Source organism: Manduca sexta, unplaced genomic scaffold (genome assembly GCF_014839805.1).
Source record: "Manduca sexta isolate Smith_Timp_Sample1 unplaced genomic scaffold, JHU_Msex_v1.0 HiC_scaffold_1941, whole genome shotgun sequence".
Taxonomy (NCBI): domain Eukaryota; kingdom Metazoa; phylum Arthropoda; class Insecta; order Lepidoptera; family Sphingidae; genus Manduca; species Manduca sexta.
In genome coordinates, this window is record NW_023592856.1 from 1 (window position 1) to 21669 (window position 21669).

At 62.6% G+C, this 21669-nt stretch overlaps 2 protein-coding genes across 2 annotated transcripts; both read left to right on the forward strand.

Annotated features, from left to right (window-relative positions):
- Nucleotides 1–1373: 1373 nt before the first annotated feature.
- On the forward strand, nt 1374–8268 carry LOC119191808 (serine/arginine repetitive matrix protein 1-like). The gene is made up of 3 exons (XM_037445675.1): nt 1374–1947; nt 7159–7332; nt 7388–8268. Exons 1-3 carry the CDS (start codon nt 1374–1376, stop codon nt 8266–8268), a joined length of 1629 nt encoding a protein of 542 aa, XP_037301572.1.
- Nucleotides 8269–14577: 6309 nt separating this feature from the next.
- On the forward strand, nt 14578–21406 carry LOC119191809 (hepatoma-derived growth factor-related protein 2-like). The gene is made up of 2 exons (XM_037445676.1): nt 14578–15009; nt 20180–21406. Exons 1-2 carry the CDS (start codon nt 14578–14580, stop codon nt 21404–21406), a joined length of 1659 nt encoding a protein of 552 aa, XP_037301573.1.
- Nucleotides 21407–21669: the final 263 nt, after the last annotated feature.

Here is a 21669-nt window from a genome sequence, read left to right on the forward strand (position 1 = left end):
TTTTCCGCCGTCGACTAGGACAACGTCGTGGGCCCATCTCGGGCAGCTCCCGGTTCTGTCCCGGTGTCGGCGGGCTCGGTGTGCGCTCACCCCCGCCCCGAGCAGGCAGGGGGATTTTCCCTCCCATTGTCACCGTCATAGATCGTAACCCGGTATGGAGGTCTGTGGATATGTCTCGCGCTCCTGCCGGACCGAGGGTCTTGGCTTAACCGCCCGGACCGCGAGGAAGAAAACCTCTATAAAAATCACCCCGAATCCCAAGCGGCGGCGCACCGCGAGGATGCATGGCCGATGGGTAGTTCGGTCTCGAGTGCGACCCCCGCCAGAGTACCGGCCGAAACTCTGTGCGGGTTACGCTAGCTTACCCAGGTACAGGGGCACTGCCTGGGCGGACCACCCTTTCCCCACACTCGTGGGAACAATTATGGAATCCTTAATCAAAACAAAACCCCAATAATTTTATTGACGAAGTTGCCTTCTCCGGTTCCGGTTCCGGGGGAGGAGAGGGTGGGTCGGGGGCGAAGCCCAACGACGAAGATGTAGCGAAGGAGATAACGGGCGCGATGCCCATGGAGGTGGCAGCCGAATTCGCGCGGCTTTTGAGCCTGACACGGACTCGAGCGGAGTGGCTCTACCGTGAGGAGCAAGAAGCTTGGAGAAGGAAGTCGCGCTCAAGGCACTTTCGGCTCCGTCACACCAGCGACACCGACGAACCGGCGCCGAAGACGCAGGCGATCGACGGCAGAATGAGAGGACGCCCGCCCTCAGTGGGCAAATATGTCGGCCTCAGGAAAGCCCAGCTCGAGCGTGACAGGCTCCAACGCGAAGCGGCGAAGAAGACGCCGACAAGGAGCTGGAGGACCAGCTAATTTGTCAAGTCGCCGATCCTTCCCAAGGCATCAGACACCGAAGATGAGGACCGACCAGTACTGAGGGAAGACCTCCGTAAGTGTGTCCAGGTAGTACGCAACAGTGAGGAAATCTGGCAACCTCAAAGGCACTTCCCAGAAGGCCTTAAACTGGGTCACTAACAAAATTGCCAAGTATGTAGACCAGCCTGAGTCCGCCGCAATCGCTCGCCTCGAGAGTGAGGCCAAGAAGTGGCAGGAGAATTGTGCCCGGCTCGAGGCACACATGAAGACCATCCAGGAGGAGAATACAGCTCAGAAACGACGCCTCGAAGAGCTGGAGGCGGCCGCCAAAGGGCCGTCTACAGAGGAGATGCTGGCGATGGTCGAAGCGAGGGTCCAAGCCCGAATGGAATCGATCCTCATGGGCCCGGCGCAACGGCCCTCGCTGGCACTCGAGAAGAAGGCCACCCAGGAGATGTACAACTCCCAGTGAGCGATGGCTATGTTGGCGGAACCCAGGCCATGCCGAGAAGGGAAAAAGGCAAAGGAAGGGGAAAAAGACGGCCCAGCCCGCTCTGGCTCCCGCCTGCCCCCACTATCCCCGCTCCATTGCTGGCCTTCCAGCGCCCGCCGCAAGCCGTAGCGGGCCCCTACAGTGGCGGCGTCGACACCCGCGATGGCACCAGCAACCGCGAGAAGACGAGAGAAGAGCGCCGCGCCTGCAAAGAAGCCGGCACCAGGCTCCCAAGTCGAAGAAGGGCGGAAGAAAAGAGCCGGCAGGTCAACCCGCGCCGGAGCCCCGTCCGCTGCCGCCGGCCCTGCCTCAATGGAGACGCCATGGGTCGAGGTGGCCAGAAGGAAAAGAAGGGGAAGTCGACAGCAGCGCCAACAACAACAGCGCAGCCGCCAAAACCTTCGCGCCGGAAGGAACCCACGACCGCCACGATCTGCGGCCGTGGTAATTCGTTGACTCCGGCTGCAGTGGCAAAGGGTCTGACGTACAAGGGCGTCCTCACGGACGCACAGAATCGCGTGGACCTCACCGGATTGGATATTTCGAGGCTAAAGCCGAAGTTTACGGCCACGGGCGCCCCATGTACGAGGTGCCCGGGGCCAATTCGAGGAGAGGGCCGACTCCTTCGCCGCAAAGGTTGAGGGAGTGCTTCGGTGGGTCGGAGGATATTAAGATCTCCCGGCCCACGAAAACTGCGGAGCTGCGGCTGACGGAGTTGGACTACACGGCCACTCCGGAGTCGGTCGCAGCGGCCCTCTCCAGGACGGTGAGTGTCCCGCGGATCAAGGTGGGGCAAATTCGCCCTGATCGCTCCGGCGTTGGGACCGCCTGGGTTCGTTTGCCCATAAAGGCGGCCCAAAAGGTGAAGGGGCGGGCCGAATTTTGATCGGTTGGACCGCGGCTCGAGTGACTGTCCTCGAGTCGCGCCCCTGCGGTGCTTCCGGTGCCTGGAGAGCGGGCACGTTAGGGAGCGCTGCGACTGCGCGGTGGACCGCAGCGAGTTGTGCTATCGCTGCGGTCAAGCGGGCCATAAAGCCCGTGAGTGCAAGGCCCCGGCGAACTGCGCAGTCTGCGCTGCCGCCGGCAGGCCCGCCAGGCACCGGCTCGGGGGGCAACCGGCGCCCCCCAAGGAAGGAATGCCGCCGCGGCTGAGGTTCTGTCCCAGCCGCAGGCGGCGGGCCCACCGCAACCAGTGGCCGAGATGGACGTGGAGGAGATCGCCCATCAGTAATGGACCTAGTTTTCCTCCAGGCGAACATCAACCACTGCGCCCGCGCCCAGGACCTGTTGTCCCAAAGCCTGGCGCAGTGGTCGGTGCAAGTGGCCGTGGTCGCCGAACCGTATTTTGTCCCTCCCCGCGATAACTGGGTAGGGGACATCGACGGGTCGGTGGCCATCATCACCAAGGGTGCCGCTGGCTCCCCGCCCTTCGCAAAACTCGAGAAGGGCCAGGGATGCGTCGCGGCTCTGTTGGGGACTTGTGGATTGTAGGAGTTTATTTCTCCCCAACAGACCTCTGGCCGAGTTCGAATCTTTCTCGTTCGGCTGGGGCCCTGGTTGAGCAGGGCCAACCTCACCCGGCGATCGTCGCCGGCGACTTCAACGCGAAGTCCGCGGTCTGGGGTTCGCCGGCGACCGACGCTCGCGGTGAGGTCCTGGAGGAATGGGCGATTTCCGTCGGCCTGGTCGTCCTGAACAGGGGTCGGTGGACACGTGCGTGCGGCACAACGGCGGGTCTATTGTGGATCTGTCGTTTGGGAGCCCCGCCGTCGCACGTCGTGTCCAGGGCTGGAGAGTCCTCGTGGGCGTGGAGACGCTGTCGGACCACCGTTATATAAGGTTCGATGTCTCCGCGCCCCGAGTATCCGGCCCAATAGTATAGGTGGACCGAGTGCCCCTCGACAGGACGGCCCGCGGTGGGCGTTAAGGCGCCTCGACAAAGAGGCCCTAGAGCTGGCCGCTCTGGCAATGTCGTGGCTCCCCGAGACGGAGGGTCCGGTTCGGGTAGAGCAGGAGGCGGAGTGGTTCGGGGAGACAATGTCGGATGTCTGCGACGCCGCCATGCCCCGGGCGCTCCGTCGTCCTCCGCGGCGGGAGGTGTACTGGTGGTCGGCGGAGTTAGCCCAGTTGCGCGCGTCTTGCGTGGCTGCGCGCCGCCGATGCGCCAGACATCGCCGCCGCCGAATCCGCAGCAGTGACCACGAAGACCAGGAGCGGCAGCTCTACGGCCTCTACAAAGAGGCGAAGAGAGCGCTGCGGGTGGCCATACATAGGGCCAAGGTCGCGGCACGTAGGGAGTTTTGGAGACTCTCGACGCGGACCCGTGGGGCGCCCATACAAGCTAGTTATGAACAAGCTTCGTTCGGCGGCGCCCCCACTGTCGGAGAGTCTCAGGCCAGATTTATTGGCCAACGTTGTCGCGGCCTTGTTCCCGGCCACCGAGGAGACCACTCCTCCACCGATGGCGCCACCGGAGTTGGCGTCATCGTCGTCGGAACTTTCGGCAAGGGATATTCCAGAGGTTTCGCCCGCGGAAATGCGGGCGGCAGTGTTTCGACTGCGGGGCAAAAACACCGCCCCGGGTCTCGACGGCATCCCCGGGAAAGCCTGGGTGTTAGCCCTCGAGTACCTGGGGCCGCGGCTCCGCAGTCTATTCTCCGCCTGTATGGTGCAGGGCGTCTTCCCGGCGCGTTGGAAAGTCGGGAAGCTCGTCCTGCTTAAGAAAGAGGGGAGACCCGCAGAGTCGCCGTCGGCCTACCGGCCCATCGTGCTGCTCGACGAGGTCGCCAAACTTTTTGAGCGTATTATACACGCGCGCCTCGTCGAGCATCTCGAGAGGGTCGGCCCAAATTTGGCCGACAAACAGTTTGGCTTTAGGAGTGGACGCTCAACTGTCCACGCGATTCTGCGGGTCAAGTCGCAGGCGGAGGCAGCAGTGGCCAGGGGAAGGTAGTTATCGCCCGAAGAGCGATGTCGTGCGGTGTTCCACAGGGGTCGGTTCTAGGCCCCCTCTTGTGGAACATCGGGTACGACTGGGTGCTCCGTGGTGCCAATCTCTGGGGCGTCGACGTGACGTGTTATGCGGATGACACGTTGGTCACGGCGACGTCTAAGACCTTCCAGGGCGCCGCGATCCTGGCGGCGGTGGGCACCGGTCATGTAGTGAGCCGCATTCGGCGTTTAGGTTTAAAGGTGGCCCTCGAGAAGACCGAGGCCATCTGCTTTCACGGGCCTCGGAGGGGCCACCGGCCGGTGCCCACATCGTAGTGGAGGGAGTGCGGATTCCCATCGGCAATACCATGAAGTATTTAGGTTTGATCTTGGATAGCCGATGGGAGTTCAGCGCCCATTTTAAAAGTTTAAGGACAAAGTTGACCAGGGCGGCGGGCGCTCTTTCCAGCCTGCTGCCCAACCTGGAAGGTCCAAATATCCCTTGTCGAAGGTTATACCACGGGGTCGTGCGGTCCATAGCACTATACGGCAGCCCGGTCTGGGCTGACGCCCTAGGGGAGCGTTCTGCCGCTCTCAGTCGGGGCCCGCAGCGGGTCATTGCGCAGCGGGCCATACGGGCGTATCGCACGGTCTCGTTCGAGGCGTATAGTCTTTTGGCCTGATTCCTGCCCTGGTATCTGGACGCCAGGGCTCTCTCCGACACATTCCATTGGAGGGAGGAGGCGTTCAGGAATGGGCAGCGTCCGGCCCTGAAGGAGGTGGAGGCCAAAAGGGCTCTTCCTTACGGCGAGCCGCCGTGGAGGAGTGGCGTCTCAGGCTGGAGGCCCCGACAGCGGGGCTTCGGGCCGTCGCGGCAGTGCGTCCTGTCTTTGCACAGTGGCTGGACAGGCGCCACGGCGCGGCACCTTTTAGATTGACACAGGTGCTCACCGGGCATGGGTGCTTCGGGGAGTACCTGGGTCAGATAGCAGGGACGGAGATAAGCGCCGTGTGTCACCATTGTGACAACTGCCCGCGGGATACGGCCCAACATACGTTGGAGTCTTGCCCAGCCTGGGACGATGAGCGCAGCGCTCTCGTGTCAGTCGTCGGAGGAGACCTCTCGCTGCCGGCTGTGGTCGCGTCCATGGTCGACAGTCGGGAGGCCTGGCGTGCGGTGGCCCACTTCTGTGAGGTGGTTCTCTCGCAGAAGGAGAGTGCCGAGAGGGATCGGGAACGGGCCGATCCCTCCCGCCGTCAGAGGAGACGTAGGAGGCGCCGGGTGGACGACTGACCGGCGTCTCCCGCCCTGTGGAATGGGGGCGTTTGGAGAATACCACCACGGTAAACCCCTGCCTGTCGTAAGAGGCGACTAATAGGGGCCACGAAGGGGTCGTCGGCGGGCAGCAGGGGCTGTCCGTCCTAGTGCGCGCGCACTTTTCAGTGCGTGTAGTGCGTTCATCGCACACTTTCGGTTGACCCCGGGATGGGCGGCAGTGTGGTGTTGACCTCACGCTGCCGCTGACGCTGAGAGCGTTCTTCGGTGCGCGGGGGCTTAGGAGCCCCCCCATTTAGGAGACGGGGCGCTAGGCGGCACCGCGCTGGGGCGGCCGCGGACGAAACTCGGACCTGGTGTCTCGAGGTAGCACGCAGTCGTCCCTATGCGCCGAAGAGGGTCAACGCGGAGTTTTAGTTGGTAGGTCGTTGCGTAGGGACTAGTTTGTTAGGGTTAGGGACTCGGCCCGACCGCCGCCCGTGGGTTCCGGGCCGCTCAATTGTCGGGTCGTAAGGCAACGGCTACCCCAACATAACCGCTCAGTCGCCCCCCGCGAAGGCTGGGCGGTAGTAATAAGGTACTTTCTCCGCGAAACCAAAAAAAAAAAAAAAGGTTAGGTTAGGTTAGGTTGGGGTGCTAGGTCAGGAAACCTCCTCGTGGTGCACCCTGGGCAACGGCGCGTCGATCAGACCGATCAGGCTGATCTGCGCGCCGGCGAATATCCAGACAACGAGTTGTTGACGGTCGTCGCCTCTTGCGGCGGCCGCCGTCTAGTTACGCCGTCGGACAGTGTCGTCGTCGACTAGTCTCTCCGTCACTTGTGGCGTTGGCGAGTAGGCCCGCTGACGATATTTTCCGCCGTCGACTAGGACAACGTCGTGGGGCCCATCTCGGGCAGCTCCCGGTTCCGTCCCGGGGTGTCGGCGGGCTCGGTGTGCGCTCACCCCGCCCCGAGCAGGCAGTGGGGGGATTCTCCCTTTCATTGCCACCGTCATAGATCGTAACCCGGTATGGAGGTCTGTGGATATGTCTCGCGCTCCTGCCGGACCGAGGGTCTTGGCTTAACCGCCCGGACCGCGAGGAAGAAAACCTCTATAAAAATCACCCCGAATCCCAAGCGGCGGCGCACCGCGAGGGGATGCATGGCCGATGGGTAGTTCGGTCTCGAGTGCGACCCCCGCCAGAGTACCGGCCGAAACTCTGTGCGGGTTACGCTAGGCTTACCCAGGTACAGGGGCACTGCCTGGGCGGACCACCCTTTCCCCCCACACTCGTGGGAACAATTATGGAAAATCCCTTAAATCAAAACAAAACCCCAATAATTTTATTGACGAAGTTGCCTTCTCCGGTTTCGTCCGGAGAGGCGGTGGTCGAAGGGTGCAAGCCCAACGACGAATTCGCGCGGCCTTTGAGCCTGGACACGGACTCGAGCGAGAGTGGCTCTACCGTGAGGAGCAAAAAGCTCTGGAGAAGGAAGTCGCAAACAAGAAGCAGCTTTTCGCAGCTCAGTTTGACCAGCGACACCGACGAACCGGCGCCGAAGACGCAGGCGATCGACGGCAGAATGAGAGGACGCCCGCCCTCAGTGGGCAAGTACGTCGGCCTCAAGAAAGCCCAGTTGGAGCGTGACAGGCTACAACGGAAGCGGCGCGGAAAGACGCAGAGAAGGAGCTGGAGGACCAGCTGCAATTTATCAAGTCGCCGGTCCCCCAGAATATCAGACACCGAAGAGGACCGTCCAGTACTGAAGGAAGACCTACGTAAGTGCACCCAGGTTGTTCGCAATGTCGTGAGGAAGTCAGGCAACCTCAAAAGGCACTTCCCAGAAGGCGCTTAACTGGGTCACGGACAAGATCGTGAAGTACGTGGAACAGCCTGAGTCCGCTGTCATTGCGCGCCTCGAGGAGGAAATAAAGAAGTGGCAGGAACACAGTGCCCGTCTTGAAGCCAACATGAAGGCCATGAAGGAGGAGAATGCCACCCTAAAACGACGCCTCGAAGACCTGGAGGCGTCCGCAAACAAGTCATCGACGGAGGAGATGCTGGCGATGGTGGAAGCGAGGGTCCAAGCCAGGCTCGAGTCGGCCCTGATGGGGCCAGCCCAAAGGCCCACCCTCGCCCACGAAAGAAGGACCGCCACCGGGGACACAGAACTCCCCGTGACGAGCGGATACGTAGGAGGGGCGCCGAACACCCAAAACCGGCCAAAGGCAAGGGAAAAAGGAAAGAGAAGGGAGCAGCCCAACCCGCTCCCGCTCCCGCCCCCTCCCCTGCCCCAGTCGCTGGGCCCTCCAGCGCGCCGCCACAACCCGTCGCAGGGTCCCTCCACGGCCCCGGCGACTACGACGGCATCGACGGCAAAGAAGACCCAGGACCGAAGGAGAGAGACGCCGAAACAAAAGCCCCAAAAGGGCAAGAAGAACGGACCGCCTCCAGCCCAACCCGCTCCAGAGCCCCGCGTGCTGCCGCCAGCCCCGGCTAACGTGGACACGCCGTGGGTCGAGGTGGTCAGAAGAAAGAAGAAGGGGAAGCCGGCAGCAGCGCCAACAAACAGCACGCAGCCGCCGAAACCGACGCGCCGGAAGGAGCCAAAACTGCGGCCGCCACGTTCTGCGGCCGTAGTCATCTCTCCCACACCAGCAGCAATTGCGAAGGGCCTATCTTTACAAGAGCGTCCTGACGGACGCCCAAAATAAGGTAGACCTCACCGGCCTTGAAATAAGCAAGATGAGGCCAAAGTTTGCGGCCACGGGCGCCCCAATGTACGAGGTGCCCGGGGCGAATTCTGAAGAGAGGGCCGACTCCCTCGCCGCAAGGCTGAGGGAGTGTTTCGCGGGTCGGAAGATATCAAAATCTCCCGGCCCACGAAGACCGTGGAACTGCGGCTAAGTGAGCTGGACTATACAGCCACCCCAGAATCAGTCGCAGCGGCCCTCTCCAAGGCCGGTGAGTGCGCCGTAGAGGCGATAAAAGTTGGGCAAATTCGCCCTGATCGATCCGGTGTAGGGACAGCCTGGGTCAGGATGCCTATTAAGGCGGCGCAAAAGGTTAGGGGCGGCCCGCATACTTATTGGCTGGACCGCGGCTCGGGTGACCGTCCTCGAGTCGCGGCCGATGCGGTGCTTCCGGTGCCTGGAGTCCGGACACGTCCGGGAGCGCTGCGACTGCGCGGTGGACCGCAGCGACCTTTGCTACCGCTGCGGTCAAGCGGGCCACAAAGCCCGTGAGTGCAAGGCCCCGGCGAACTGCGCAGTCTGCGCTGCCGCCGGCAGGCCCGCCAGGCACCGGCTCGGGGGGGAAGGCTTGTTCTGCCCCCTCCCGACGCAACCGGCGCCGCCCCCAAGGAAGGAATGCCGCCGCGGCTGAGGTTCTGTCCCAGCCGCAGGCGGCGGGCCCACCGCAACCAGTGGCCGAGATGGACGTGGAGGAGATCGCCCATCAATAATGGACCTAAGCTTCCTCCAGGCGAACATCAACCACTGCGCCCGCGCCCAGGACCTGTTGTCCCAAAGCCTGGCGCAGTGGTCGGTGCAAGTGGCCGTGGTCGCCGAACCGTATTTTGTCCCGCCCCGAGATAACTGGGTAGGGGACATCGACGGGTCGGTGGCCATCATCACCAGGGTGCCGTTGGCTCCCCCGCCCTTCGCAAAAGTCGAGAAGGGCCAGGGATGCGTCGCGGCTCTGTTGGGGACTTGTGGATTGTAGGAGTTTATTTCTCCCCAACAGACCTCTGGCCGAGTTCGAATCCTTTCTCGTTCGGGGGGCCCTGGTTGAGCAGGGCCAACCTCACCCGGCGATCGTCGCCGGCGACTTCAACGCAAAGTCCGCGGTCTGGGGTTCGCCGGCGACCGACGCTCGCGGTGAGGTCCTGGAGGAATGGGCGATTTCCGTCGGCCTGGTCGTCCTGAACAGGGGTCGGTGGACACGTGCGTGCGGCACAACGGCGGGTCTATTGTGGATTTGTCGTTTGGGAGCCCCGCCGTCGCACGTCGTGTCCAGGGCTGGAGAGTCCTCGTGGGCGTGGAGACGCTGTCGGACCACCGTTATATAAGGTTCGATGTCTCCGCGCCCCCGAGTATCCGGCCCAATAGTATTGGTGGACCGAGTGCCCCTCGACAGGACGGCCCGCGGTGGGCGTTAAGGCGCCTCGACAAAGAGGCCCTAGAGCTGGCCGCTCTGGCACGGTCGTGGCTCCCCGAGCCGGAGGGTCCGGTTCGGGTAGAGCAGGAGGCGGAGTGGTTCGGGGAGGCAATGTCGGATGTCTGCGACGCCGCCATGCCCCGGGCGCTCCGTCGTCCTCCGCGGCGGGAGGTGTACTGGTGGTCGGCGGAGTTAGCGCAGTTGCGCGCGTCATGCGTGGCTGCGCGCCGCCGATGCGCCAGACATCGCCGCCGCCGCATTCGCAGCAGTGAGCACGAAGACCAGGAGCGGCAGCTCTACGGCCTCTACAAAGAGGCGAAGAGAGCGCTGCGGGTGGCCATTCACAGGGCCAAGGTCGCGGCACGTAGGGAGTTTTTGGAGACTCTCGACGCGGACCCGTGGGGCGCCCATACAAGCTAGTTATGAACAAGCTTCGTACGGCGGCGCCTCCACTGTCGGAGAGTCTCAGGCCAGACTTATTGGCCAACGTTGTCGCGGCCTTGTTCCCGGCCACCGAGGAGACCACTCCTCCACCGATGGCGCCACCGGAAGTGGCGTCATCGTCGTCGGAACTTTCGGCAAGGGATATTCCAGAGGTTTCGCCCGCGGAAATGCGGGCGGCAGTGTTTCGACTGCGGGGCAAAAACACCGCCCCGGGTCTCGACGGCATCCCCGGGAAAGCCTGGGTGTTAGCCCTCGAGTACTTGGGGCCGCGGCTCCGCAGTCTATTCTCCGCCTGTATGGTGCAGGGCGTCTTCCCGGCGCGTTGGAAAGTCGGGAAGCTCGTCCTGCTTAAGAAAGAGGGGAGACCCGCAGAGTCGCCGTCGGCCTACCGGCCCATCGTGCTGCTCGACGAGGTCGCCAAACTTTTGAGCGTATTATACACGCGCGCCTCGTCGAGCATCTCGAGAGGGTCGGTCCAAATTTGGCCGACACACAGTTTGGTTTTAGGAGTGGACGCTCAACTGTCCACGCGATTCTGCGGGTCAAGTCGCAGGCGGAGGCAGCAGTGGCCAGGGGAAAGGTCGTCATCGCGGTATCTCTCGACATTTCAAACGCTTTCAATTCGCTCCCTGGCCATGCATCAACGAAGCACTGCGGTACCACGTGGTGCCGCCCTATCTCAGGCGTCTGGTGCACGCGTACCTTGCTGACAGGTACGTGGTGTATCCGGGCGCCGACGGGTGGCACCGAAGAGCGATGTCGTGCGGTGTTCCACAGGGGTCGGTTCTAGGCCCCCTCTTGTGAACATCGGGTACGACTGGGTGCTCCGTGGTGCCAATCTCTGGGGCGTCGACGTGACGTGTTATGCGGATGACACGTTGGTCACGGCGACGTCTAAGACCTTCCAGGGCGCCGCGATCCTGGCGGCGGTGGGCACCGGTCATGTAGTGAGCCGCATTCGGCGTTTAGGTTTAAAGGTGGCCCTCGAGAAGACCGAGGCCATCTGCTTTCACGGGCTCGGAGGGGGCCACCGGCCGGTGCCCACATCGTAGTGGAGGGGTGCGGATTCCCATCGGCAATACCATGAAGTATTTAGGTTTGATTTTGGATAGCCGGTGGGAGTTCAGCGCCCATTTTAAAACGTTAAGGACAAAGTTGACCAGGGCGGCGGGCGCTCTTTCCAGCCTGCTGCCCAACCTGGAAGGTCCAAATATCCCTTGTCGAAGGTTATACCACGGGGTCGTGCGGTCCATAGCACTATACGGCAGCCCGGTCTGGGCTGACGCCCTAGGGGAGCGTTCTGCCGTTTCTTCTGCGGGGCCCGCAGCGGGTCATTGCGCAGCGGGCCATACGGGCGTATCGCACGGTCTCGTTCGAGGCGGGTAGTCTTTTGGCCGGATTCCTGCCCTGGGATCTGGACGCCAAGGCTCTCTCCGATACATTCCATTGGAGGGAGGAGGCGTTCAGGAATGGGCAGCGTCCGGCCCTGAAGGAGGTGGAGGCCAAAGGGCTCTCTCTTACGGCGAGCCGCCGTGGAGGAGTGGCGTCTCAGGCTGGAGGCCCCGTCAGCGGGGCTTCGGGCCGTCGCGGCAGTGCGTCCTGTCTTTGCACAGTGGTTGGACAGGCGCCACGGCGCGGCAACTTTTAGATTGACACAGGTGCTCACCGGGCATGGGTGCTTCGGGGAGTACCTGTGTCAGATAGCAGGGACGGAGATAAGCGCCGTGTGTCACCATTGTGACAACTGCCTGCGGGATACGGCCCAACACACGTTGGAGTCTTGCCCAGCCTGGGACGATGAGCGCAGCGCTCTCGTGTCAAGTCGTCGGAGGAGACCTCTCGCTGCCGGCTGTGGTCGCGTCCATGGTCGACAGTCGGGAGGCCTGGCGTGCGGTGGCCCACTTCTGTGAGGTGGTTCTCTCGCAGAAGGAGAGTGCCGAGAGGGATCGGGAACGGGCCGATCCCTCCCGCCGTCAGAGGAGACGTAGGAGGCGCCGGGTGGACGACTGACCGGCGTCTCCCGCCCTGTGGAATGGGGGCGTTTGGAGAATACCACCACGGTAAACCCCTGCCTGTCGTAAGAGGCGACTAATAGGGGCCACGAAGGGGTCGTCGGCGGGCAGCAGGGGCTGTCCGTCCTAGTGCGCGCGCACTTTTCAGTGCGTGTAGTGCGTTCATCGCACACTTTCGGTTGACCCCGGGATGGGCGGCAGTGTGGTGTTGACCTCACGCTGCCGCTGACGCTGAGAGCGTCCTTCGGTGCGCGGGGGCTTAGGAGCCCCCCCCCCCCCGTGGGGAGACGGGCCGCAAGGCGGCACCGCGCAGGGGCGGCCGCGGACGAAACTCGGACCTGCTGTCACGAGGTAGCACGCAGTCGTCCCTATGCGCCGAAGAGGGTCAACGCGGAGTTTTAGTTGGTAGGTCGTTGCGTAGGGACTAGTTTGTTAGGGTTAGGGACTCGGCCCGACCGCCGCCCGTGGGTTCCGGGCCGCTCAATTGTCGGGTCGTAAGGCAACGGCTACCCCAACATAACCGCTCAGTCGCCCCCCGCGAAGGCTGGGCGGTAGTAATAAGGTACTTTCTCCGCGAAACCAAAAAAAAAAAAAAAAGGTTAGGTTAGGTTAGGTTAGGTTAGGTTATGCTAGGTCAGGAAACCTCCTCGTGGTGCACCTTGGGCAACGGCGCGTCGATCAGACCGATCAGGCTGATCTGCGCGCCGGCGAATATCCTGACAACGAGTTGTTGACGGTCGTCGCCTCTTGCGGCGGCCGCCGTCTAGTTACGCCGTCGGACAGTGTCGTCGTCGACCAGTCTCTCCGTCACTTGTGGCGTTGGCGAGTAGGCCCGCTGACGATATTTTCCGCCGTCGACTAGGACAACGTCGTGGGGCCCATCTCGGGCAGCTCCCGGTTCCGTCCCGGGGTGTCGGCGGGCTCGGTGTGCGCTCACCCCGCCCCGAGCAGGCAGTGGGGGATTTTCCCTTCATTGCCACCGTCATAAATCGTAAACCGGTATGGAGGTCTGTGGATATGTCTCGCGCTCCTGCCGGACCGAGGGTCTTGGCTTAACCGCCCGGACCGCGAGGAAGAAAACCTCTATAAAAAATCACCCCGAATCTCAAGCGGCGGCGCACCGCGAGGGGATGCATGGCCGATGGGTAGTTCGGTCTCGAGTGCGACCCCCGCCAGAGTACCGGCCGACACTCTGTGCGGGTTACGCTAGGCTTACCCAGGTACAGGGGGCTCTGCCTGGGCGGACCACCCTTTCCCCCATACTCGTGGGAACAAGCATGGAATCTTTATCTCAAAACCCTTAAAAACCCTATAATTCTATTGACGAAGTTGCCTTCTCCAGTTCCGGAATCCGGGGCTGAGGAGGCGGAGTTCGGGGGGCGAAAGCCCGCTGATGGCGAAGTAGAGAAGGAGAACACGGGCGCGAAGCCCATGGAGGTGGCAACTGAATTCGTACGGCCTCCGAGCTTAGACTCGGACTCAAGTGGGAGCGGCTCCACCGTACGAAGCAAAAAACTTTGGAGGAGGAACTCGCGCTCAAGGCACAGTTTGTCGCAATTCACCAGCGACACCGACGAACCAGCGCCAAAGTCGCAAACGACTGACAGCAGAGGGAGAGGACGCCCGCCCTCAGTCGGCAAATATGTCGGCTTGAGGAAAGCTCAGCTCGAGCGGGATAAGCTCCAACGCGAAGAAGCGAAGAAGAGGGCCGACAAGGAGCTGGAGGACCGGCTCCATTTCGTCAAGTCGCCGATCCTTCCCAAGGCATCAGAGACTGAAGATGAGGACCGACCCGTGCTGAGGGAAGACCTAAGACAGTGTGTCCAGGTGGTACGCACAACAGTGAGGAAATCTGGCAACCTCAAAGGCACTTCCCAGAAGGCACTAAACTGGGTCACAAACAAAATCGCCAAGTACGTAGACCAACCGGAGTCCGCTGTAATCGCTCTTCTCGAGAGCGAGACAAAGAAGTGGCAGGAGAATTGTGCCCGGCTCGAGGCAAACATGAAGGTAACCATCCAGGAGGAGAACACAGCTCTGAAACGACGCCTCGAAGAGCTGGAGGCGGCCGCCAAAGGGCCGTCTACAGAGGAGATGCTGGCGATGGTCGAAGCGAGGGTCCAAGCCCGAATGGAATCGATCCTCATGGGCCCGGCGCAACGGCCGCCGCTGGCACACGAGAAGAAGACCACTCCCATAGATGTTGAACTCCCAGTGAGCGACGGTTATGTTGGAGGAACCCACGCCAAGCCGAGGAAGGAGAAAGGAAAAGGGAGGGGAAAAAAGACGGCCCAGCCCGCTCAGGCTCCCGCTCCTGCTCCCACTATCCCCGCTCCCATCGCTGGACTTCCAGCGCTCCGCCGCAAGCCGTAGCGGGCCCTTCTACCAGCGGCGGCGTCGACACCCGCGATGGCGCCAGCAACCGTGAAGACGCGAGAGAAGAGCGCTGCGCCTGCAAAGAAGCCGGCACCAGGCTCCAAGCCGAAGAAGGGCGGAAGAAAAGAGCCGGCAGTTCAACCCGCGCCGGAGCCCCGTCCGCTGCCGCCGGCCCCTGCCTCAATGGAGACGCCATGGGTCGAGGTGGCCAGAAGGAAGAAGAAGGGGAAGACGACAGCAGCGCCAACAACAACCAGCGTGCAGCCGCCAAAACCTTCGCGCCGGAAGGAACCCAAACTGCGGCCGCCACGATCTGCGGCCGTGGTAATCTCGTTGACGCCGGCAGCAGTGGCAAAGGGGATGACGTACAAGGGCGTCCTCACGGACGCACAGAATCGCGTGGACCTCACCGGATTGGATATCTCGAGGTTAAAGCCGAAGTTCACGGCCACGGGCGCCCCCGATGTACGAGGTGCCCGGGGCCAATTCGAGGAGAGGGCCGACTCCTTCGCCGCAAGGCTGAGGGAGTGCTTCGGTGGGTCGGAGGATATTAAGATCTCCCGGCCCACGAAGACTGCAGAGCTGCGGCTGACGGAGTTAGACTACACGGCCACTCCGGAGTCGGTCGCAGCGGCCCTCTCCAGAGCCGGTGAGTGTCCCGCGGACGCAATCAAGGTGGGGCAAATTCGCCCTGATCGCTCCGGCGTTGGGACCGCCTGGGTTCGTTTGCCCATAAAGGCGGCCCAAAAGGTGAAGGGGCGGGCCGAATTTTGATCGGTTGGACCGCGGCTCGAGTGACCGTCCTCGAGTCGCGGCCCCTGCGGTGCTTCCGGTGCCTGGAGAGCGGGCACGTTAGGGAGCGCTGCGACTGCGCGGTGGACCGCAGCGAGTTGTGCTATCGCTGCGGTCAAGCGGGCCATAAAGCCCGCGAGTGCAAGGCCCCGGCGAACTGCGCAGTCTGCGCTGCCGCCGGCAGGCCCGCCAGGCACCGGCTCGGGGGGGAAGGCTTGTTCTGCCCCCTCCCGACGCAACCGGCGCCGCCCCCAAGGAAGGAATGCCGCCGCGGCTGAGGTTCTGTCCCAGCCGCAGGCGGCGGGCCCACCGCAACCAGTGGCCGAGATGGACGTGGAGGAGATCGCCCATCAGTAATGGACCTAAGTTTCCTCCAGGCGAACATCAACCACTGCGCCCGCGCCCAGGACCTGTTGTCCCAAAGCCTGGCGCAGTGGTCGGTGCAAGTGGCCGTGGTCGCCGAACCGTATTTTGTCCCCGCCCCGAGATAACTGGGTAGGGGACATCGACGGGTCGGTGGCCATCATCACCAGGGTGCCGTTGGCTCCCCGCCCTTCGCAAAAGTCGAGAAGGGCCAGGGATGCGTCGCGGCTCTGTTGGGGGACTTGTGGATTGTAGGAGTTTATTTCTCCCCCAACAGACCTCTGGCCGAGTTCGAATCTTTTCTCGTTCGGCTGGGGGCCCTGGTTGAGCAGGGCCAACCTCACCCGGCGATCGTCGCCGGCGACTTCAACGCGAAGTCCGCGGTCTGGGGTTCGCCGGCGACCGACGCTCGCGGTGAGGTCCTGGAGGAATGGGCGATTTCCGTCGGCCTGGTCGTCCTGAACAGGGGTCGGTGGACACGTGCGTGCGGCACAACGGCGGGTCTATTGTGGATTTGTCGTTTGGGAGCCCCGCCGTCGCACGTCGTGTCCAGGGCTGGAGAGTCCTCGTGGGCGTGGAGACGCTGTCGGACCACCGTTATATAAGGTTCGATGTCTCCGCGCCCCCGAGTATCCGGCCCAATAGTACTGGTGGACCGAGTGCCCCTCGACAGGACGGCCCGCGGTGGGCGTTAAGGCGCCTCGACAAGGAGGCCCTAGAGTTGGCCGCTCTGGCAGTCTGTGGCTCCCCGAGCCGGAGGGTCCGGTTCGGGTAGAGCAGGAGGCGGAGTGGTTCGGGGTGGCAATGTCGGATGTCTGCGACGCCGCCATGCCCCGGGCGCTCCGTCGTCCTCCGCGGCGGGAGGTGTACTGGTGGTCGGCGGAGTTAGCGCAGTTGCGCGCGTCTTGCGCGGCTGCGCGCCGCCGATGCGCCAGACATCGCCGCCGCCGAATCCGAGGAAGAGACCACGAAGACCAGGAGCGGCAGCTCTACGGCCTCTACAAAGAGGCGAAGAGAGCGCTGCGGGTGGCCATTCACAGGGCCAAGGTCGCGGCACGTAGGGAGTTTTTGGAGACTCTCGACGCGGACCCGTGGGGCGCCCATACAAGCTAGTTATGAACAAGCTTCGTACGGCGGCGCCTCCACTGTCGGAGAGTCTCAGGCCAGATTTATTGGCCAACGTTGTCGCGGCCTTGTTCCCGGCCACCGAGGAGACCACTCCTCCACCGATGGCGCCACCGGAAGTGGCGTCATCGTCGTCGGAACTTTCGGCAAGGGATATTCCAGAGGTTTCGCCCGCGGAAATGCGGGCGGCAGTGTTTCGACTGCGGGGCAAAAACACCGCCCCGGGTCTCGACGGCATCCCCGGGAAAGCCTGGGTGTTAGCCCTCGAGTACTTGGGGCCGCGGCTCCGCAGTCTATTCTCCGCCTGTATGGTGCAGGGCGTCTTCCCGGCGCGTTGGAAAGTCGGGAAGCTCGTCCTGCTTAAGAAAGAGGGGAGACCCGCAGAGTCGCCGTCGGCCTACCGGCCCATCGTGCTGCTCGACGAGGTCGCCAAACTTTTTGAGCGTATTATACACGCGCGCCTCGTCGAGCATCTCGAGAGGGTCGGTCCAAATTTGGCCGACAAACAGTTTGGCTTTAGGAGTGGACGCTCAACTGTCCACGCGATTCTGCGGGTCAAGTCGCAGGCGGAGGCAGCAGTGGCCAGGGGGAAAAGGTCGTCATCGCGGTTTCACTCGACATCTCCCACGCTTTTACTTCGCTCCCCGGGCCATGCATCAACGAAGCACTGCGGTACCACGTGGTGCCGCCCTATCTCAGGCGTCTGGTGCACGCGTACCTTTCTGACAGGTACGTGGTGTATCCGGGCGCCGACGGGTGGCACCGAAGAGCGATGTCGTGCGGTGTTCCACAGGGGTCGGTTCTAGGCCCCTCTTGTGGAACATCGGGTACGACTGGGTGCTCCGTGGTGCCAATCTCTGGGGCGTCGACGTGACGTGTTATGCGGATGACACGTTGGTCACGGCGACGTCTAAGACCTTCCAGGGCGCCGCGATCCTGGCGGCGGTGGGCACCGGTCATGTAGTGAGCCGCATTCGGCGTTTAGGTTTAAAGGTGGCCCTCGAGAAGACCGAGGCCATCTGCTTTCACGGGCTCCTCGGCGGGGCCACCGGCCGGTGCCCACATCGTAGTGGAGGGGTGCGGATTCCCATCGGCAAATACCATGAAGTATTTAGGTTTGATATTTTGGATAGCCGATGGGAGTTCAGCGCCCATTTTCAAAACGTTTAAGGACAAAGTTGACCAGGGCGGCGGGCGCTCTTTCCAGCCTGCTGCCCAACCTGGAAGGTCCAAATATCCCTTGTCGAAGGTTATACCACGGGGTCGTGCGGTCCATAGCACTATACGGCAGCCCGGTCTGGGCTGACGCCCTAGGGGAGCGTTCTGCCGTTTTCCTGCGGGGCCCGCAGCGGGTCATTGCGCAGCGGGCCATACGGGCGTATCGCACGGTCTCGTTCGAGGCGGATAGTCTTTTGGCCGGATTCCTGCCCTGGGATCTGGACGCCAAGGCTCTCTCCGATACATTCCATTGGAGGGAGGAGGCGTTCAGGAACGGGCAGCGTCCGGCCCTGAAGGAGGTGGAGGCCAAGAGGGCTCTCCTTACGGCGAGCCGCCGTGGAGGAGTGGCGTCTCAGGCTGGAGGCCCCGTCAGCGGGGCTTCGGGCCGTCGCGGCAGTGCGTCCTGTCTTTGCACAGTGAGCTGGACAGGCGCCACGGCGCGGCAATTCTTTAGATTGACACAGGTGCTCACCGGGCATGGGTGCTTCGGGGAGTACCTGTGTCAGATAGCAGGACGGAGATAAGCGCCGTGTGTCACCATTGTGACAACTGCCCGCGGGATACGGCCCAACATACGTTGGAGTCTTGCCCAGCCTGGGACGATGAGCGCAGCGCTCTCGTGTCAGTCGTCGGAGGAGACCTCTCGCTGCCGGCTGTGGTCGCGTCCATGGTCGACAGTCGGGAGGCCTGGCGTGCGGTGGCCCACTTCTGTGAGGTGGTTCTCTCGCAGAAGGAGAGTGCCGAGAGGGATCGGGAACGGGCCGATCCCTCCCGCCGTCAGAGGAGACGTAGGAGGCGCCGGGTGGACGACTGACCGGCGTCTCCCGCCCTGTGGAATGGGGGCGTTTGGAGAATACCACCACGGTAAACCCCTGCCTGTCGTAAGAGGCGACTAATAGGGGCCACGAAGGGGTCGTCGGCGGGCAGCAGGGGGCTGTCCGTCCTAGTGCGCGCGCACTTTTCAGTGCGTGTAGTGCGTTCATCGCACACTTTCGGTTGACCCCCGGGATGGGCGGCAGTGTGGTGTTGACCTCACGCTGCCGCTGACGCTGAGAGCGTCCTTCGGTGCGCGGGGCTTAGGAGCCCCCCCATTTAGGGAGACGGGCCGCAAGGCGGCACCGCGCAGGGGCGGCCGCGGACGAAACTCGGACCTGGTGTCACGAGGTAGCACGCAGTCGTCCCTATGCGCCGAAGAGGGTCAACGCGGAGTTTTAGTTGGTAGGTCGTTGCGTAGGGACTAGTTTTGTTAGGGTTAGGGACTCGGCCCGACCGCCGCCCGTGGGTTCCGGGCCGCTCAATTGTCGGGTCGTAAGGCAACGGCTACCCCAACATAACCGCTCAGTCGCCCCCCGCGAAGGCTGGGCGGTAGTAATAAGGTACTTTCTCCGCGAAACCAAAAAAAAAAAAAAAAAGGTTAGGTTAGGTTAGGTTAGGTTGGGGTGCTAGGTCAGGAAACCTCCTCGTGGTGCACCCTGGGCAACGGCGCGTCGATCAGACCGATCAGGCTGATCTGCGCGCCGGCGAATATCCTGACAACGAGTTGTTGACGGTCGTCGCCTCTTGCGGCGGCCGCCGTCTAGTTACGCCGTCGGACAGTGTCGTCGTCGACCAGTCTCTCCGTCACTTGTGGCGTTGGCGAGTAGGCCCGCTGACGATATTTTCCGCCGTCGACTAGGACAACGTCGTGGGGCCCATCTCGGGCAGCTCCCGGTTCCGTCCCGGGGTGTCGGCGGGCTCGGTGTGCGCTCACCCCGCCCCGAGCAGGCAGTGGGGGATTTTCCCTTCATTGCCACCGTCATAGATCGTAACCCGGTATGGAGGTCTGTGGATATGTCTCGCGCTCCTGCCGGACCGAGGGTCTTGGCTTAACCGCCCGGACCGCGAGGAAGAAAACCTCTATAAAAATCACCCCGAATCTCAAGCGGCGGCGCACCGCGAGGGGATGCATGGCCGATGGGTAGTTCGGTCTCGAGTGCGACCCCCGCCAGAGTACCGGCCGACACTCTGTGCGGGTTACGCTAGGCTTACCCAGGTACAGGGGGCTCTGCCTGGGCGGACCACCCTTTCCCCCACACTCGTGGGAACAATCATGGAATCCTTACAAAACATAAAAAAACCTATAATTCTTTTGACGAAGTTGCCTTCTCCAGTTCCGGAATCCGGGGCTGAGGAGGCGGAGTTCGGGGGGCGAAAGCCCGCTGATGGCGAAGTAGAGAAGGAGAACACGGGCGCGAAGCCCATGGAGGTGGCAACTGAATTCGTACGGCCTCCGAGCTTAGACTCGGACTCAAGTGGGAGCGGCTCCACCGTACGAAGCAAAAAACTTTGGAGGAGGAACTCGCGCTCAAGGCACAGTTTGTCGCAATTCACCAGCGACACCGACGAACCAGCGCCAAAGTCGCAAACGACTGACAGCAGAGGGAGAGGACGCCCGCCCTCAGTCGGCAAATATGTCGGCTTGAGGAAAGCTCAGCTCGAGCGGGATAAGCTCCAACGCGAAGAAGCGAAGAAGAGGGCCGACAAGGAGCTGGAGGACCGGCTCCATTTCGTCAAGTCGCCGATCCTTCCCAAGGCATCAGAGACTGAAGATGAGGACCGACCCGTGCTGAGGGAAGACCTAAGACAGTGTGTCCAGGTGGTACGCACAACAGTGAGGAAATCTGGCAACCTCAAAGGCACTTCCCAGAAGGCACTAAACTGGGTCACTAACAAAATTGCCAGGTACGTAGACCAACCTGAGTCCGCTGTAATCGCTCTTCTCGAGAGCGAGACAAAGAAGTGGCAGGAGAATTGTGCCCGGCTCGAGGCAAATATGAAGACGATTCAGGAGGAGAACACAGCTCTTAAACGACGCCTCGAAGAGCTGGAAGCGGCCGCCAAAGGGCCGTCCACAGAGGAGATGCTGGCGATGGTCGAAGCGAGGGTCCAAGCCCGAATGGAATCGATCCTCATGGGCCCGGCGCAACGGCCGCCGCTGGCACACGAGAAGAAGACCACTCCCATAGATGTTGAACTCCCAGTGAGCGACGGTTATGTTGGAGGAACCCACGCCAAAGCCGAGGAAGGAGAAAAAGGGAAAAAGGGAGGGGAAAAAGACGGCCCAGCCCGCTCAGGCTCCCGCTCCTGCTCCCACTATCCCCGCTCCCATTGCTGGGCCTTCCAGCGCTCCGCCGCAAGCCGTAGCGGGCCCTTCTACAGCGGCGGCGTCGACACCTGCGATGGCGCCAGCAACCGCGAGAAGACGAGAGAAGAGCGCCGCGCCTGCAAAGAAGCCGGCACCAGGCTCCAAGCCGAAGAAGGGCGGAAGAAAAGAGCCGGCAGTTCAACCCGCGCCGGAGCCCCGTCCGCTGCCGCCGGCCCCTGACTCAATGGAGACGCCATGGGTCGAGGTGGCCAGAAGGAAAGAAGAAGGGAAAGACGACAGCAGCGCCAACAACAACCAGCGTGCAGCCGCCAAAACCTTCGCGCCGGATGGAAGCCAAACTGCGGCCGCCACGCTCTGCGGCCGTGGTAATTTCGTGGACTCCGGCAGCAGTGGCAAAGGGTCTGACGTACAAGGGCGTCCTCACGGACGCACAGAATCGCGTGGACCTCACCGGCCTGGATATCTCGAGGCTAAAGCCGAAG

What these genes read in the sequence shown, in the direction of transcription:
- LOC119191809 (XM_037445676.1), top strand. Translation starts at nt 14,578, where the DNA reads ATGGCGCCAGCAACCGTGAAGACGCGAGAGAAGAGCGCTGCGCCTGCA. An exon ending in CGGCCACGGGCGCCCCCGAT is followed by an intron (nt 15,010 to 20,179) that starts GTACGAGGTGCC and finishes CTTTTGACGAAG; the next exon opens with TTGCCTTCTCCAGTTCCGGA.
- LOC119191808 (XM_037445675.1), top strand. Translation starts at nt 1,374, where the DNA reads ATGCCGAGAAGGGAAAAAGGCAAAGGAAGGGGAAAAAGACGGCCCAGC. An exon ending in TACGGCCACGGGCGCCCCAT is followed by an intron (nt 1,948 to 7,158) that starts GTACGAGGTGCC and finishes GCCCGCCCTCAG; the next exon opens with TGGGCAAGTACGTCGGCCTC. An exon ending in AGTACTGAAGGAAGACCTAC is followed by an intron (nt 7,333 to 7,387) that starts GTAAGTGCACCC and finishes CAACCTCAAAAG; the next exon opens with GCACTTCCCAGAAGGCGCTT.